The sequence below is a fragment of the Lampris incognitus genome, chromosome 2 (genome assembly GCF_029633865.1).
Source record: "Lampris incognitus isolate fLamInc1 chromosome 2, fLamInc1.hap2, whole genome shotgun sequence".
Taxonomy (NCBI): Eukaryota; Metazoa; Chordata; class Actinopteri; order Lampriformes; family Lampridae; genus Lampris; species Lampris incognitus.
Window position 1 is genome coordinate 31,599,038 of NC_079212.1, and position 16,207 is coordinate 31,615,244.

General features: G+C 42.7%; 1 protein-coding gene across 6 annotated transcripts in view; it reads left to right on the top strand.

Annotated features, from left to right (window-relative positions):
* Window positions 1-16,207, top strand: part of ubr4 (ubiquitin protein ligase E3 component n-recognin 4) — a 151,003-nt gene that overhangs the window by 47,301 nt on the left and 87,495 nt on the right. For 3 of the 6 annotated variants that reach the window (XM_056275365.1, XM_056275366.1, XM_056275369.1), the window contains 9 exons: window positions 388-545; window positions 9,267-9,473; window positions 10,387-10,488; window positions 10,594-10,694; window positions 12,703-13,090; window positions 13,297-13,360; window positions 13,701-13,892; window positions 14,586-14,656; window positions 15,158-15,350. In XM_056275365.1, coding sequence (XP_056131340.1) covers window positions 388-545; window positions 9,267-9,473; window positions 10,387-10,488; window positions 10,594-10,694; window positions 12,703-13,090; window positions 13,297-13,360; window positions 13,701-13,892; window positions 14,586-14,656; window positions 15,158-15,350 — 1,476 coding nt within the window. The remainder of the gene's footprint in view (window positions 1-387; window positions 546-9,266; window positions 9,474-10,386; window positions 10,489-10,593; window positions 10,695-12,702; window positions 13,091-13,296; window positions 13,361-13,700; window positions 13,893-14,585; window positions 14,657-15,157; window positions 15,351-16,207) is intronic. The other 3 variants (XM_056275367.1, XM_056275370.1, XM_056275368.1) reach the window with 2 other exon arrangements.

Here is a 16,207-nt window from a genome sequence, read left to right on the forward strand (position 1 = left end):
AACAAAAAAGGAATGTGATGACTGACCTCAGTAAAACAGCTTGGCTGGTAGTTCACACAAATTAGTGTTTTCTGTGTGGAGTTTGCATGTTCTCTCTGTGTTTGTGTGGGTTTCTTCTGGGTGCTCCGGTTTCCTCCCACTATCAAAAAGACACTATCAAATGTTAGGGTTAATACTCCTGCCTGTGCCCCTGACCAAGGCAATGGACAGAAGAACTGGAGTTGGTTCCTGGGTGCTGCAGCTGCCCACTGCTCCTATACAATAGGATAGGTTAAATGCAGAGAACGAAGTCGTCATAAGAATACAATGACAAAATAAAGTGGACTTTTTTTTGTGCTTTAATAATGAAGGGACTCTAACAGTCTTGTCTCTTGTTTTCCCCCACAGCGTAATGCATTTGCCAATGACACCATTCCCTCAGAGAGCTACATCAGCGCAATCCAAGCAGCTCACTTGGGCACACTCAGTTGTCAATCATTGGCCCTGGCCTCTTCCCTCAAACACATACTTCTCTCCCTGGTCCGCCTCACTGGAGACCTCATTGTGTAAGTGTCTCCTCTGGGTTATTCTATCTTTTACCAGTAGCATTTTATGAGTTGGTAATAATGTAAAAAGGGCATCAACTTTTGGCAAGTAGGTCCTCTGATCAACTTTTAAGAACAATGTGACAAGGATAGTGTCTGCAGTTTGAGGCAAATATTGAAAGTCTTTTTGTTAAGTATTTTTTTGTCCATCATCTCTGCCAGGTGGTAGCCTGGATGCCGTGTGTTTGGTGGCATGTGTGTGTGTGTGTGTGTGTCTGTCTGCGGCTAATCTCGCAAACTACTGGACCAATCAGCCTAATATTTTTTGTGCACAGTTATAACTGTATGATGAAGAACCTCTCGAGGTTGACAGGCAAAAGTTTTTATTAAGTAGATTAGGTAGATTTTTTTTTAGCTTGAGTGTTGCATATTAACAACTTTTTTTCCCTCCCATATTTCCCATTCCTGACTTGGCTGCTGTACAAAAGTCTTACAATGGCAGGAAAAAGTTTTTTCTGTCCGTTTGTGTATTTGTCCGCTGCTAATCTCGCATATCGCTGGGCCTGTTGGTGCACAGTTATGACTAGGGCTGAACATTTGATTGAATTCAAACCGGAATCGCGATGTAATAGAACTCAATTTTCAAATCGCAAAGGCTGCGAGGGTTGGAAACACCTGGTCATGTGGGGTTCACGTACACACACGCTACCCTATGTTCACGTGACATGCAAGTGAGAGCAGTAAATGAAGAAAACAACTTGCCGCGCCATGCTTTGAATTAAGCAGTAACATTACTATCTTTTGAAAATGGCCTCGGCAGAACCAAACACCGAAAAGGTGACTTTAGTGTCAAAGAGGAGCAGTACATCGGTTGTTTGGACTTATTTTGGATTTAGGAAAGAAAATGTTTAACAGAGTCAGGTATTGTGCAGAACGTGCCGTGCTACTGTAGGTACAACACAGGCAACACTACAAACCTGTTCCAGCATTTCAGAAAGCATCACAAGTTCATGTATTGCAATTGCCTGGCTAAAAACCTGACTACCAGTATGTCAAGTAGGCCGAATACCACCTGGCAGGGCTCACTGACCGAAATGTTCAAGAATATATCTCTATATGAACGAGATTCAAAACGGCACCGCAAAATTACTCGAGCGATAGCGGAGTTCGTAGGGAAAGACATGGTGCCCCTCAGCACGGTGACCAAGGCCAAGTTTATGGCTTTGGTAAAGACACTATAAATGGTACAGCATGTCGGTCCGCGGTGGTGTAGCGGTCTAAGCATCGGCTCTGTGTCGATGCAGTTGCCCACTGGGGACTGGGGTTCGCGCCCCGGTCTCGTCAGATCCGACTATGGCCAGACTCGACGAAGCAGCGATCATTGGCAACGCTGTCTTCGGGAGGGGGGCGGAGTCGGCTTGTGTTCGTCACGTGAATGCGTCTCTGTGTGTGTCGGAAAAACAGTGGTTCGGCTTGGAGTCGCCTTGTCACGAAAGTGGCGAGGCGGTCTCCTTCGAGACTGCCGGCCGGAGAGATGCAGTTGGCGAACGCACACAGTGCGAGGGTGGGTGTTTGAATTAAAATAGGGATCGATTGGCCACTAAATTGGGAGAAAAAAGGGAAAAATCAGAAATAAATTTATAAAAAATAAATAAATAAATAAATGGTACAGCATCCCATCTCACACATATTTTAGCCAGGTTGCCATACCGGAGCTATATAAAACATGCAGACAGAGTCACCACTGAGTTAAAACCAGTGGAGTTTTTCGCTACTACGACGGGCATGTGGTCAAGCCATACAGTGGAACCTTGAAGAGTCTGACCGTGTATTTCATCAGTGAAGAATTCGACCTCAAACCTCGCTGTCTTCAGACTGCTTACTTCCTGGAAGACCACACGGGGAGAACATTGCAGTCAGCCTGCTGAGAAAGGCTAGCCAGCTGGGACCTCGATGAAGAAAAACATGTCTGCCTAACACAGACAGTGCATCGAACATGGTGAAGGCAGCGCAGCTTAACGAGTGGACCAGGCTCCAGTGTTTCGGCCACCAATTACATCTTGTCATTGGTAAGTTGTTTTCAGTATTTGTGTGTGTGTGTGTGTGTGTGTGTGTGTGTGTGTGTGTGTGTGTGATAACCTAGTAATACAACTTAAATTTTATAAAGTTCACTAATTTAATATTTTTCTTTCATTTCTTTCAGAAAATGCAATTAAAGATGACAGAATGTCAAGAGCAACAGGGCTGTGCAAGAAGCTGGTGTGGCACTTCTCCCACAGTTGGAAGAAGAAGGCAGTAATATGTGAGGCACAAAGGGAGCCCAATCTTCCTGGGCACACCCTCATAACTGAGTGCCCAGCAAGATGGGGCTCTAAAGAAATGATGATTGCAAGAGTGCTAGAACAAACCAAGCCCATATCCCAGGTATTGTCAGGAGATCGAAATGTGCGCCCCCTTGTCCCGACCTGGCAGGATATTGATGTGTTAGTCTATTCACAAGGTGCTACATCCTCTCCAGGAATTTGCTGATGCTCTTTCTGGAGAGGAGTACGCCAGCATCTCCTACCTCAACCCAGCTCTCTGTCTTCTGGCCACATCAGTCTTGGCTGAAGTTGATGAGGACACTGACCTGTCTAGGTCAACTAAAACCAAGGTTCCGAGGAGCTTTTGGATGTCACTTCATTTTTGGACCCGAGGTTCAAAACACAGTACACCAGCGCAGACCACATCTGTACTGAAGACTGAAATGCAACAGTCAGCAAGACATTTATATATAATCAAGTTAAGATAAAGTCCAATGATAACTATTATTAGACTTTATCTTGTGTGTGTGTGTGTGTGTGTGTGTGTTTAAATACATATGGAGTTTGCATGTTCTCCCTGTGTCTGCGTGTGTTTCCTCCGGGTGCTGCATTTTCCTCCCACAGTCCAAAGACATGTAGGTCAGGTGAATCAGCCGTACTAAATTGTCCCTAGGTGTGTGTGTGTGTGTGTGTGTGTGTGTGTGCGTGCGTGTGCATGTGTGTGTGTGTGCGGGCAGGCGGGCCCTGTGATGGCCTGGCGGCCTGTCCAGGGTGTCTCCCCGCCTGCTGCCCGGTGACTGCTGGGATAGGCTCCAGCATCCCCACGACCCTGAGAGCAGGATAAGCGGTTCGGATAATGGATGGATATATACAGTGCATCCGGAAAGTATTCACACCCCTTCACTTTCCCCACGTTTTATGTTACAGCCTTATTCCAAAATGGATTAAATTCCTTTTTTTTCTCATCAATCTACACACAATACCCCATAATGACAAAGTGAAAAAGGTTTTGTAGAAATTTTTGCAAATTTATTAAAAATAAAAAACTGAAATATTGCATGTACATAAGTATTCACACCCTTTGCTATGACATTCAAAATTGAGCTCTGGTTCATCCTGTTTCCACTGATCATCCTTGAGATGTTTCTACATCTTGATTGGAGTCCACCCGTAGTAAATTCAATTGATTGGACATGATTTGGAAAGGCACACACCTGTCTATATAAGGCCATGAAGTCAAAGGAATTGTCTGTGGACCTCCGAGACAGGATTGTATCGAGGCACAGATCTGGGGAAGGGTACAAAAAAAGTTCTACAGCTTTGAAGGTCCCGAAGAGCACAGTGGTCTCCATCATTCGTAAATGGAAGAAGTTTGGATCCACCAGGACTCTTCCTAGAGCTGGCTGCCCAGCCAAACTGAGCAATCAGGGGAGAAGGGCCTTGGTCAGGGAGGTGACCAAGAACCCGATGGTCACTGACAGAGCTCCAGCATTCCTCTGTGGAGATGGGAGAACCTTCCAGAAGGACAACCATCTCTGCAGCACTCCACCAATCAGGCCTTTATGGTAGAGTGGCCAGACGGAAGCCTCTGCTCAGTAAAAGACACATGACAGCCCGCTTGGAGTTTGCGAGAAAGCACCTAAAGGACTCTCAGACCATGAGAAACAAGATTCTCTGGTGTGATGAAACCAAGACTGAACTCTTTGGCCTGAATGCCAAACATCACGTCTGGAGGAAACCAGGCACCTCTCATTACCTTGCTAATACCATCCCTACAGTGAAGCATGGTGGTGGCAGCATCATTCTGTGGGGATGTTTTTCAGCGGCAGGAACTGGGAGACTAGTCAGGATCAAGGGAAAGATGAATGGAGCAAAGTACAGAGAGAGATCCTTGATGAAAACCTGCTCCAGAGCGCTCAGGACCTCAGACTGGGGCGAAGGTTTACCTTTCAACACGACAACGACCCTAAGCACACAGCCAAGACAACGAAGGAGTGGCTTCGGGACAAGTCTGTGAATGTCCTTGAGTGGCCCAGCCAGAGCCCAGACTTGAACCCCATTGAACAACTGTGGAAAGACCTGAAAATAGCTGTGCAGCGACGCCCCCCATCTAACCTTACAGAGCTCGAGAGGATCTGCAGAGAAGAATGGGAGAAATACCCCAAATATAGGTGTGCCAAGCTTGTAGCTTCATACCCAAGAAGACTTGAGGCTGTAATAGCTGCCAAGGGTGCCTCAACCAAGTGCTGAGTAAAGGGTGTGAATACTTATGTACATGCAATATTTCAGTTTTTTATTTTTAATAAATTTGCAAAAATTTCTACAAAACCTTTTTAGCTTTTTCATTATGGGGTACTGTATGTAGATTGCTGAGAAAAAAGGAATTTAATCCATTTTGGAATAAGGCCGTAACATAACAAAATGTGGGGAAAGTGAAGGGGTGTGAATACTTTCCGGATGCACTGTATATATATCCCTCATTGCAAAACTAATGGCTGTTTTTTTTTTTTTTTGGCCATATCCCTCATTGCAAAACGAATGGCTGTTTTGTTTTTTTTGGCCAACTACTCCGCTCTTCTGAGCTGTCCGGGTCGCTGCTCCACCCCCTCTGCCGATCCGGGAGGGCTGCCGATCGGCAGCTTTTTCAAGACCAGTGTAACATCTCCTGCTTTGCCTGTGCAACTTGAAGATAATCATTATGATAATGATAATAATTGTATTTATATAGCACTTTTCTAAAACAATGTTACAAAGTGCTTCACAAAAAAAACAAAAAACAAAAACAGACAAGACAAAAATAAGAGTAAGACTATAAAAGTAAGAGTAAAAATAAAAACATGGGAGTTTGACCAGCCAGTCTACATGTGTTCATGTGTTTTGGAATTGGAGAAGGCTTACGACCGTGTACCCCGGGGCACTCTGTGGGGGGTACTGCGGGAGTATAGGGTACTGGGGCAGTTGCTACAAGCCATCCGGTCCTTGTATAACCAAAGTGAGAGCTGTGTCCGCATTCTCGGCACAAAGTCAAACACGTTTTCAGTGAGTGTCGGACTACGCCAAAGTTTTTTTTTCTTTATTATTTTTTTTCTTCTCCCCAATTGTATTTGGCCAATTACCCTGCTCTTTTTTGAGCTGTCCCAGTCACTGCTCCACCCCCCTCAAGGCGCAGCCAAGGTGAGGAGTGTGTCCATTTTGGGAACCTCAGAATTGCATTTCTGCTGTGCGCAGATGTTGTGGTTTTGTTGGCTTCATCAGAACGTGACCTCCAGCTCGCACTGGGGTGGTTTACAGCCGATTTTGAAATGGCCAGGATGAGAGTCAGCACCTCCAAGTCTGAGGCCATGGTTCTCTACAGGAAAATTGTGGATTGTTCCCTCCGGGTTGGGGATGAGTTGTTGCCTCAAGTGAAGGAGTTCAAGTATCTCGGGGTCTTGTTCACAAGTTAGGGTAGGATGGAGCGGGAGGTTGACAGGCGGATTGGTGCAGCATCAGCAGTATTGCGGACATTGTACTGGACCGTTGTGATGAAGAGGGAGCTGAGCCGGAAGGCAAAGCTCTCAATTTACCAGTCAATCTTCATTCCAACCCTCACCTATGGTCATGAGCATTGGATAGTGACTAAAAGGGTGAGATTGCGGATACAAGTGGCTGAAATGAGTTTCGTCCATAGGGTGTCTGGGCTCAGCCTTAGAGATAGGGTGAGGAGCTCGCACATCCGGAGGGAGCTCAGAGTAGAGCCACTGCTCCTTCATGTCGAAAGGAGCCAGTTGAGGTGGTTTGGGCATCTGATTAGGATGCCTCCTGGGTGCCTTCCTTTGGAGGTTTTCTGGGCATGTCCAAGTGGGAGGAGACCCCGGGGTAGACCCAGAACTCGCTGGTTGGACTACATGTCCAATCTGGCCTAGGAACACCTTTGGATCCCCCAGGAGGTGCTGGAGGGTGTTGCTGGGGAGAGGGACGTCTGGAGTGCCCTATCTAGCTTGCTGCCACTGCGGCCCTACCCCGGAGGAGCGGCTGATGATGAGATGAGATAAAAAATAAAGCTTAAATCTTTCATAACAAGAAAGGTTTTAAGACGAGATTTAAAAGAAGCTAGAGACTTGGTTTATCTTAGTTCAACAGGTAGAGAGTTCCATAGTGTGGGGGCTCTAACAGCAAAAGCCGGATCACCCTTTGAAACAAACCGAGACCTGGGAATAACCAGCAGGTCTCCATCTGTAGATCTTAGTGGTTGATGGGGCATATACCGAGTCAATAAATCATAAATGTATGAAGGAGCAAGACCATTTAAAGCCTTAAAAGTGAGCAGTGAATTTTTAAAATCAATCCGAAATATAATAGGGGAAGGGAAGCAAGCACAGGAGTGATATGGGAAGCAAGCACAGGAGTGATATGGTCATGCTTCGTTGTCCGGGTAATGAGCCGAGCAGCGGCGTTTTGTACCAGTGTCATGGAGACTGAGTTTAATAGTTACCTGATGACCCCTTCCATTTATGGAGTTGAAGATCTCCTGGCCTGGTAGAAGTTGCACAAGATCAACTTTCCATGACTGAGCAAGTTGGCCTGCAAGTATCTTTGTGTACCAGCCACAAGTTCCCCCCCAGAATGTCTGTTTAGCACTGGAGGGAATATAGGAACTTGTACTGGTTCATCCTTAAAACCAGCAAATGTTGATATGCTGGTTTTCCTGGCAAAAACCTGTGAGTTACTAAGAAAGATACAGTAGGATGACATATTGGCTGCAGAGCCATACTCCTTGTGCACTTTAGTCTGTGTGGTTTGTTACTGTAACTGACTGGATATCAGTAAAATTAATATTTAATATTTATATTAATGGTCACACAGTGTTTCTTTTTCTTTTTAGCGTTTATTAAAAAGTGCAATCCACATGGTTACTTATTACATGTTTATTATAACGACTTTGAGTTATCTAATCTTTTTGAAATGGGAGAGATTTCACATTAATGTTCACACCAGGCCTGTTCTGCAATGCTTTGTTAAAAAGTCATGATAATTATATTACTTGTTTACAAGGCTTGAAGTTAAATCAATCAGTCTACTGTGATTGGAGGTTTTTCTTTTTACAATTAAATAGTTAAATAAAGATGTTATTCATATCAATTTATGCATCAATTCATCTCATTTCATCATAACATGTAGGCCTGGCCTACAGGAAAGAGCAGTTTATATGTTGACTGTTGTCTTTTTGATACTATATAATGATTTATTGCTTGTATTTAGTGGATAACACAGACGATAATGATCTTTGAAAAAAATGTTGCATACTAAATAGTTGTCACAATATTGATCTAAAAAAATTTGCAGTTAGATTATTTTCCCTAATCGTTCAGCCCTATTATGCACTGGAGAGAAGAGGAATGAAAGTCAGTTGGAGCAAGATAGAATACATATGCGTGAACGAGAGGGAGGACAGCCGAATGGTGAGGATGTAAGGAGTAGAGGTGACGAAGGCGTATGAGTTTAAATATTTGGGATGAACTGTTCAAAGTAATGGGGAGTGCTGAAGAGAGGTGAAGAAGAGAGTGCAGGCAGCGTGGAGTGGGTGGAGAAGAGTGTCAGGAGTGATTTGCGACAGAAGGGTACCAGCAAGAGTTAAAGGGGAGGTTTACAAGATGTTAGTGAGACCAGCTATCTTGTATGATTTGGAGACGGTGGTACTGATGAAAAGACAGGAGGCTGAGCTGGAGATGGCAGAGTTTAAGATGCTAAGATTTTTGTTGGGCGTGACGAAGAAGGACAGGATTAGGAACGAGTATATTAGAGGGACAGCTCAGGTTGGATGGTTTGGAGACAAAGCAAGAGAGGCAAGATTGAGATGGCTTGGACATGTGTGGAGGAGAGATGCTGGGTATATTGGGAGAAGGATGCTAAATATGGAGCTGCCAGGGAAGAGGAAAAGAGGAGGGCCAAAGAGGAGGTTTATGGATGTGGTGAGGGAGGACATGCAGGTGGCTGGTGTGACAGAGGAAGATGCAGAGGACAGGAAGAGATGGAAATGGATGATCCACTGTGGCGACCCCTAATGGGAGCAGATGAAAGTAGTAGTAGTGATAATACTGATAACTGTGATAATTTTGGTCACTCTAATTGTGATATGAAATTTTCATACCGTTTCATCTCTATGAGACAGTTGCATTTAGGTATTCATTTGAAAGCCTCTGATTCTGTAAACTGTTGTTGCACATGTTTTCTTTTTCACTGAAAATGATAGCATTTGAACATTTTCAGAGTGGGCGGCCCACCCACTTATGGATATGGTAGAGGGAAACACTGAGTTTGTGTAATCCTTTAAATCAGTAAAAGATGATGTATTGGATGCACATTGCAGCTAGTAGACATGCCGATGTTACAGACAGGTTTTATTTCTAAGAAAATCTATCAGCTGGGCTAACATTACATCATCTTTATCTCTCTTCAGCACAGAAGAGCTGAATCCATCGCAAGTTGTGCGGACCCTGCTGCCCCTGCTCCTGGAGAGCAGCACGGAGAGTGTGGCTGAGAGCAGCAGCACTTCTCTGGAGCGCATCCTGGGCCCGTCTGAGTCAGACGCCTTCCTGGCCCGTATCTATGAGCGGCTGGTCACAGGCTGCTATAACATCATTGCCAACCACTCAGACCCCAACAGGTATGATGTCCTGTGACATAATTTCACTGATTGAAAGATTATGCCTCACTGTTGGTTCCAGCTGGGATTCAGGAAAAAAAAGCAAAATAAGAGTCAGATAGGCATGATTGAACATGTTTTTTTTATTATTATTAATCTAGTCAACCAGTGTGTCATATTTGTTGTCAAAACCTGAAAAGAAGTGTTTGTCATTGACTTCGCCAAAATGAGACAATGCACTTTTGTAAACAAATACTTACTACATTTCATCATAATCTTTGCTTATAAAGGCAAATTTTAATTTAATATGATTGTAATCTCATCTTAATTTTGGAAAAAAGGCCATGAAGGAGCATATTTCATCCTATTTAACTGACCTTTTCAGTCTGAAGCAGTCACTTAGATGAGTGATGAAACATTTCTTTCAATAAACGTGTCCAGATGAACTGATTCACATTTCTGTGCTTTCCTTACCTGGATTATTGAGCATGCAAAAAGACACATTTCATCGTAGTTTTTGCTAGCGGAATTACCACCAGTATGTGTAATTTTGAACCCCACTATGTAATAGTGTTTTCACTGAAGAAAGTTGATGTGGACTTAGTATCATTCTCATGGAAACTTCACAGGGAAGATATTTTTTCCCACCACTGATGCCATAAACATTTAAATATAACCATATATTTGTGCTGTCTGGTTAAAAAAAAAACTTTTTGAAAATGTTATGGTCATGGGCTTATGAAACCAATTTTATCATTTCAAAATAGACTGTGCTGTTAACTTGGAAACAGAAAACAGACTTTGCCCAATCAGAGCAGTATTTAAAACTTGACATCAATGTTTTCTTTTACATTTTTATTTCACTTTATGGAAGTATTTCTAATCCTTGATTAATGAGAAATATTGCATTAGTTTTTTAACCTCTATATTTTAGCGGTCTGGATGAGTCTGTGCTCGAGGAATGCCTGCAGTACCTGGAAAAACAGCTTGAGAGCAGTCAGGTCCGCAAGGCCATGGAAGAGTTCTTCTCATTCAGGTATCTAACTAACAAAAATATGACAAGTCTCATCAGAGCACATGTGATCCTGCTTTTTTTTTTTTTTCTTACAACATTTTGCTCTTTTTTCCCCCCCTCCCACAGTGGAGAACTTGTTCAAATCATTATGGCAACGGCCAATGAAAATCTGTCAGCAAAATTCTGCAACAGGGTGCTGAAGTTCTTCACCAAGCTTTTCCAGCTCAGTAGGTTTACTCATTGAATTGAAATTTTCTTTATAAAATTAACCCTTTTTGCATTTTTACCTTTTCAGGTGTTCAAGTAAAATCAAATTATGCATGCTTAACTCTATGGTCTGTTATTCTCTTCAAGAGGATTTCTATCCTTTTTGACTTTACCAAGGGTAAATGAGTGTAAAAATTGGAATTATTATTGTGAGGCAGTAGATTAACACATGTGGATGCACCGATACCACTTTTTTTCAGACCAAGTAAAGGAAAGAAAAAAGAGAAAGCCACTTTATTTTGTCATTGTATTCTTGCAATGAATTGTATTGTTACAACAAATTTGTTCTCTGCATTTAACCCATCCTATTGTAAAGGAGCAGTGGGCAGCTGCAGCGCCCGGGGACCAAGTACTTACAAGTACATACTTACTTACAAGTACTTACATTTGGGTACTTGCCAATACCGAGAACCAATATGAGTACTTAATAATACCATTACAGTTCTAACAATGAATTTTAAAACATGTTTTATTTTCATCAGATGTTCCTTACTGACTTTACAACATGATACTGTTGCTGACATATTAACATTCAACTATGTGTTTTCCTGAACAAACATGGCTCTGCCACACATTTCACTTAAATGTAACCTGTAACACATTTATTGGATTTCAGTACAACATACAACTGTAGCAGAACAGCTGAAATGATATGTTATCTTTAGTGCCAGGCACAGATGCAGCGTGTCACGTGGGCGGGGCGGGTTTGTTTGCCTGCTACACCAACTGCATCTGTGTTGTGTGTGGTTGCTTGCCACCTGTGTTTTCTATGGAGATTTCTGCATGCATATTGAGTTTTGCCAAGTTATAACGCAGTTGGTTATGCAGAGTTTGGAAGCGTAGGCTATATTAAGTTCTGAATTGATTAACTAGATTGTATTAACTACAGGATCATGGCTATATATTGATTTGATTGATTGATTTTAATTTGCAGTGAAAAAAAAACAAGGTTGCATTGTCCCTGGTACAATGAAGTGTTTTAATAATTTTTAAACAGATTGTACTCGTTTTTTACACAGTTCTATGTAGTTTGTACCTGTTGAAGCAGAAGTGAAGTAGATATATGGCTGGTACGCAACCATATGCAACACAGTCGCAGTGAAGCAGGTAAAAAAACCCGCTCTGCCAATGTGACGCGCCGCATCTGTGCCTGGGCTGTCTGCTCTCATCCAAGTTAGACATGCTTGTAACTGACACATCAGCGTGTTCGTCTGCTTCTCTCAGCTGTCACTGCAGCGTGATTTTTTTTTCCGTACCCATTTTCTGGGAACTCTGCCTCTGATTGGCTAGTACTCGTTGCCTCCGTTGATTAGGTTGGTTAAGGTTAGGGTTAGGGTGGGGTTAGGGATAGGGTTAGCCAATCAGAGATAGAGTAGGGGCGGGTCTTCCCGAAATCCAGGTGAACGCTCTCTCAACGAGTACTAGCCAATCAGAGGCAGAGTTCCCGGAAAACGGGTACGAAAAAAAATCACGCGTCGCTGCACGTCATCTATCTTGCTCCATCTCCTCCTCTTCTCATACGAATGGTGAAAAAAGGGACTGTTCACTTTTCCCAATTTCAGCAGGAATTGTATAGATGGGTATCAGGTGTGGTTGTATTGTAGCAGTTTTATGAGTACATGAGGACAGTATCGGACCTATACCCAATACTGGTATCGGTGTTGGTGCATCCCTACATAGCACAGTAAAAAAAGCATCATCATATTCACCCGATAATTCAAGACTTTGCCACACAACACAGTCTTAAAATTCACTCTGTTGCCCTCTTTTGGATGATTTTACTTAGCTGATGAAAAATGGCCTCTATAGGAAATTTGGTAGGGAATCATTAAATGTATAATTTATCACAATTACTGTCAAAGGATGTCAAAGAAAGCAGCTAGTTGTTAGTGATGTTCATTTCAAGTTGCATTTTGTAAGTTTAAGATGGCTCAGCCACTAACCTCACCCTGCCACTGCCATCCCCAGTGGAGAAGAATCCAAACCCCAGCCTGCTGTGTCTGTGCGGTTCTCTGGCTCAGTTGGCCTGCGTGGAACCCTCACGTCTGCAGTCCTGGCTGACACGCATGACTGCCACCCCGCCAAAGGACTCGGAGCAACTTGAAATAGTGCAGGAGAACCGACAGCTTCTCCACTTGCTCACCACCCACATTGTGCGTGACAATAGCCAGGTGGGCGAGGGGGTGTGCACTGTCCTCCTCAGCACTCTCATCCCCATGGCAACAGACATGCTGGCCAGTGGGGATGGAACTGGCTTCCCCGAGCTCATGGTTATCATGGCCACCCTTGCCAGCGCTGGCCAGGGGGCCGGCCACCTGCAGCTGCACAGGGCGGCCATCGACTGGCTGTCTAGATGGTAAGAAAGGAAAGTTCAATTTTACAGATGCAGCTTGCACTTAACATGGGACTATTGGAAGTAATATTCAGAGAGCAAATAAATAGGTGTTCATCACTGTATTACCGATCCCTTTAATCAACAACAGCCAGTATTTAGTATTTCAATTTATTGATAACTTAGGACAATGTAAAACTGAATATAAAATTGCCTCTTCCTTTATACAGCAAGAAATACTTGACTCAGAAGAATGTTGTGGAAAAAGTGAGTGCAAATTTGTCCCAGGGAAAGGTAAGTTATTATACTGGGACCAAATTCTCTTTTACTTTCCAAACTACTTGACTTAAGCCAGAGTTAACTGCCCATTAGCTCTGGGTCTCCTTGGTTATTTTTGGTGTTTCACCCTTTTGCTTCTCTGCAATTTGAAAGGAGAGTTAGCAGGTTCTGCTTTGCAGCAGAATTATCTCCTTTTTAAAATGGCCAGCCTCTAAAAATCAGTAAAATTGAGGTTTAGTTAACCTCAGGCTCACTGTTAACCCAAAGGTTAAAGATTAACTCTGTGCTAAGACTGCTTTGTGAAAAGCCTTTATGTACCCTTTCTGTCAACTGACTGAAGTGATCATGTTTTTAGCACGCAACCATGCTGGAGTGTTTGTGTCACATTATCTCCTACCTGGCGGATGTGATGAACGCCCTGAGACAGAGCAGTGGTCAGGGTTCCTCTGCTCTTCTGATGGAGGGAGAGGAGAAGGCGATGGAAGTCGACTCTGACTGGGTGGAGGAACTTGCTGTGGAGGAGGATGATTCCCAAGCAGAAGACTCTGTAAGACCACAGCCCGACTCCCCGCCCAAATGGGGGCTAGCTGGAAACAGGAGGACCTAGGCTTTCTGTTAAACCATATCAATAAGAATGTTAAAAAAAATTTTTTTTTAAAAAGAATGGCATTTAGACTAAGTTTGGAATTATATAGAATTAGGAGGCTTTAAGGGAAGTCGTTTCTAAAATAGTATAAAGTTTGGGGTTTTTTCACACAAGTAAATCAATGTCAACGTTTTTGCCCTTCACTACATTTCGTACATGGTTTCATTTAAATGCAAGAATGATTTAGAAGCTAGACTCAACATGTTTATGTGGTCCCAAAATTCTCCATTCTTAACTTTTTTTTTTTATAGGGATTCAAGAATAATTTGATTGGGATGCTCATTGCTTACCATTTGTTTGCAACACCAAAGAGTTCAAGTCAAGTCAATTTTATTTGTATAGCCCATTACCACAAAATTGTCTCAGTGGGCTACAGCAATGCAACATCCTGTCCTTAGACCCTCGCAAGGGGCAAGGGTTAGTCTATCCATCCATCCATCCATTATCCCAACCGCTTATCCTGCTCTCAAGGTTGCAGGGTCTAGTTGTCAAAATGTTCAGTTAATGGTATTTATACTTTTCTTTTCAGTTTTTATGTGTTTACATTTCATCTTTAGGCAAAAATCTTTTGACATTTGCTTTTTCTTTTGACAGGATGAGGATTCCCTTTGCAATAAACTCTGCACTTTCACCATCACTCAGAAGGAGTTCATGAACCAGCATTGGTAAAAACTAGTGTCCTATTATCCTCTTCTCTTAAACTTGATCTGGATGGGACCATCTTTATTATATGTACACGGGGTCTGCAAATCCTGAAAAGAATTTGCATTAAGATGTTATCTGATCTTGAGAATAGGGAAATGAAGCATGTCAAATATTAAAATCATTTTAGTCTTTAAAAGTTTATACTGACCAACACTGATAGCTCATCGGTTATTAGCAGTTTTCTTTATCCTACTGCGAAATTGGTCTGATATTTCTTTGGTGTTGAATTGGTTTTAAAAAGTTATACAATGAGGAACATTTCAGGCTCCCTGCATTCAATTTTGGAGTTGCTCAAAATATGGGAAAATAAGATTCTAGTGAGTTCCAGTTAGCTTAGTATATGTCCATTACCACTGATCTTAGGGATCCCCAAAATATGTGTTGATATACAGGTGGGATATTACTAATACGCGACAGTGGACATGCTACCTCAATCTGGCCTTGCTCCTCTCACTCCGCAGGTACCATTGTCATACATGTAAGATGGTGGATGGGGTAGGTGTGTGCACAGTGTGTGCCAAGGTCTGTCACAAAGACCATGAGATCTCCTATGCCAAATACGGCTCTTTCTTCTGTGACTGCGGTGCCAAGGAGGATGGCAGCTGCCAGGTGAGACCGAATACCTCAGGTCATCATGGGAAGAGAACAACAGCGGTAACTTTGGCTTGCAAATCATTCCCCACCTATTAAAATCCATCCAGTCGTCATTTCATTTGGTCAGGATGTTAGCTAGCCACAGCATTTGGCTAGAAATGTGACGGAATTAATGGTATATGTGTCTTTTTAAAAGACTTAATTTATTGACTTTGCCAGCTTTCTTAACTATTTTCTTGAAATGGATAATTTCTCAACATATGCATGTAATGTTAAACTAACTGCATCTAATCTTAACATTTAGCTTACTTGGAGTTTGATAAGAAATTTGGTAGGGCAAGGTCTGCATCCTGTCTCTCCTTTAATACTGTTTGACTTGAGTGTTTGTAGGCGTGTTTGCTATTTCTGGTGTAGAACCACATTTCAATTGTACATATACAGCTCTGCTCCCAGCTCCTCTGCTCAGGGCTGTCAAAATTTGATAATTAAGAGATCTTTCATTATGCAATTTGCAATAAATGGCATTCAATTTATCGCAAAAATACAGTGCGAGTTGAGCTGTGATGTTGCGTACATTGATTACATAAGAGGTATGAGATGTCATTCTGCAGACAGAAGTAGCCATTGTAGAAATGTGCTACCCAAAGTCCTGGTTGAACCTGGACCTTCATTTTCTTTCAGATGTAGTTTGGAGAAAGTTCACCACTTTAAAACAGTTTTTAATCATCCTTCCCATCTCCATTGTAACTGAAAGGAGTTGGCAAAAGGAGGATGGATATATGTGAGCATATTATAAATTAGCACCAGAAATGTGAGAGACTGAGGCTAACCAGGTGTGAAATCCTTGTTAGATGCACTGATTGTACTGAACCGCCATTAGGATGTGCAGATGTATGTGTGCATTTGCCACTATGCAA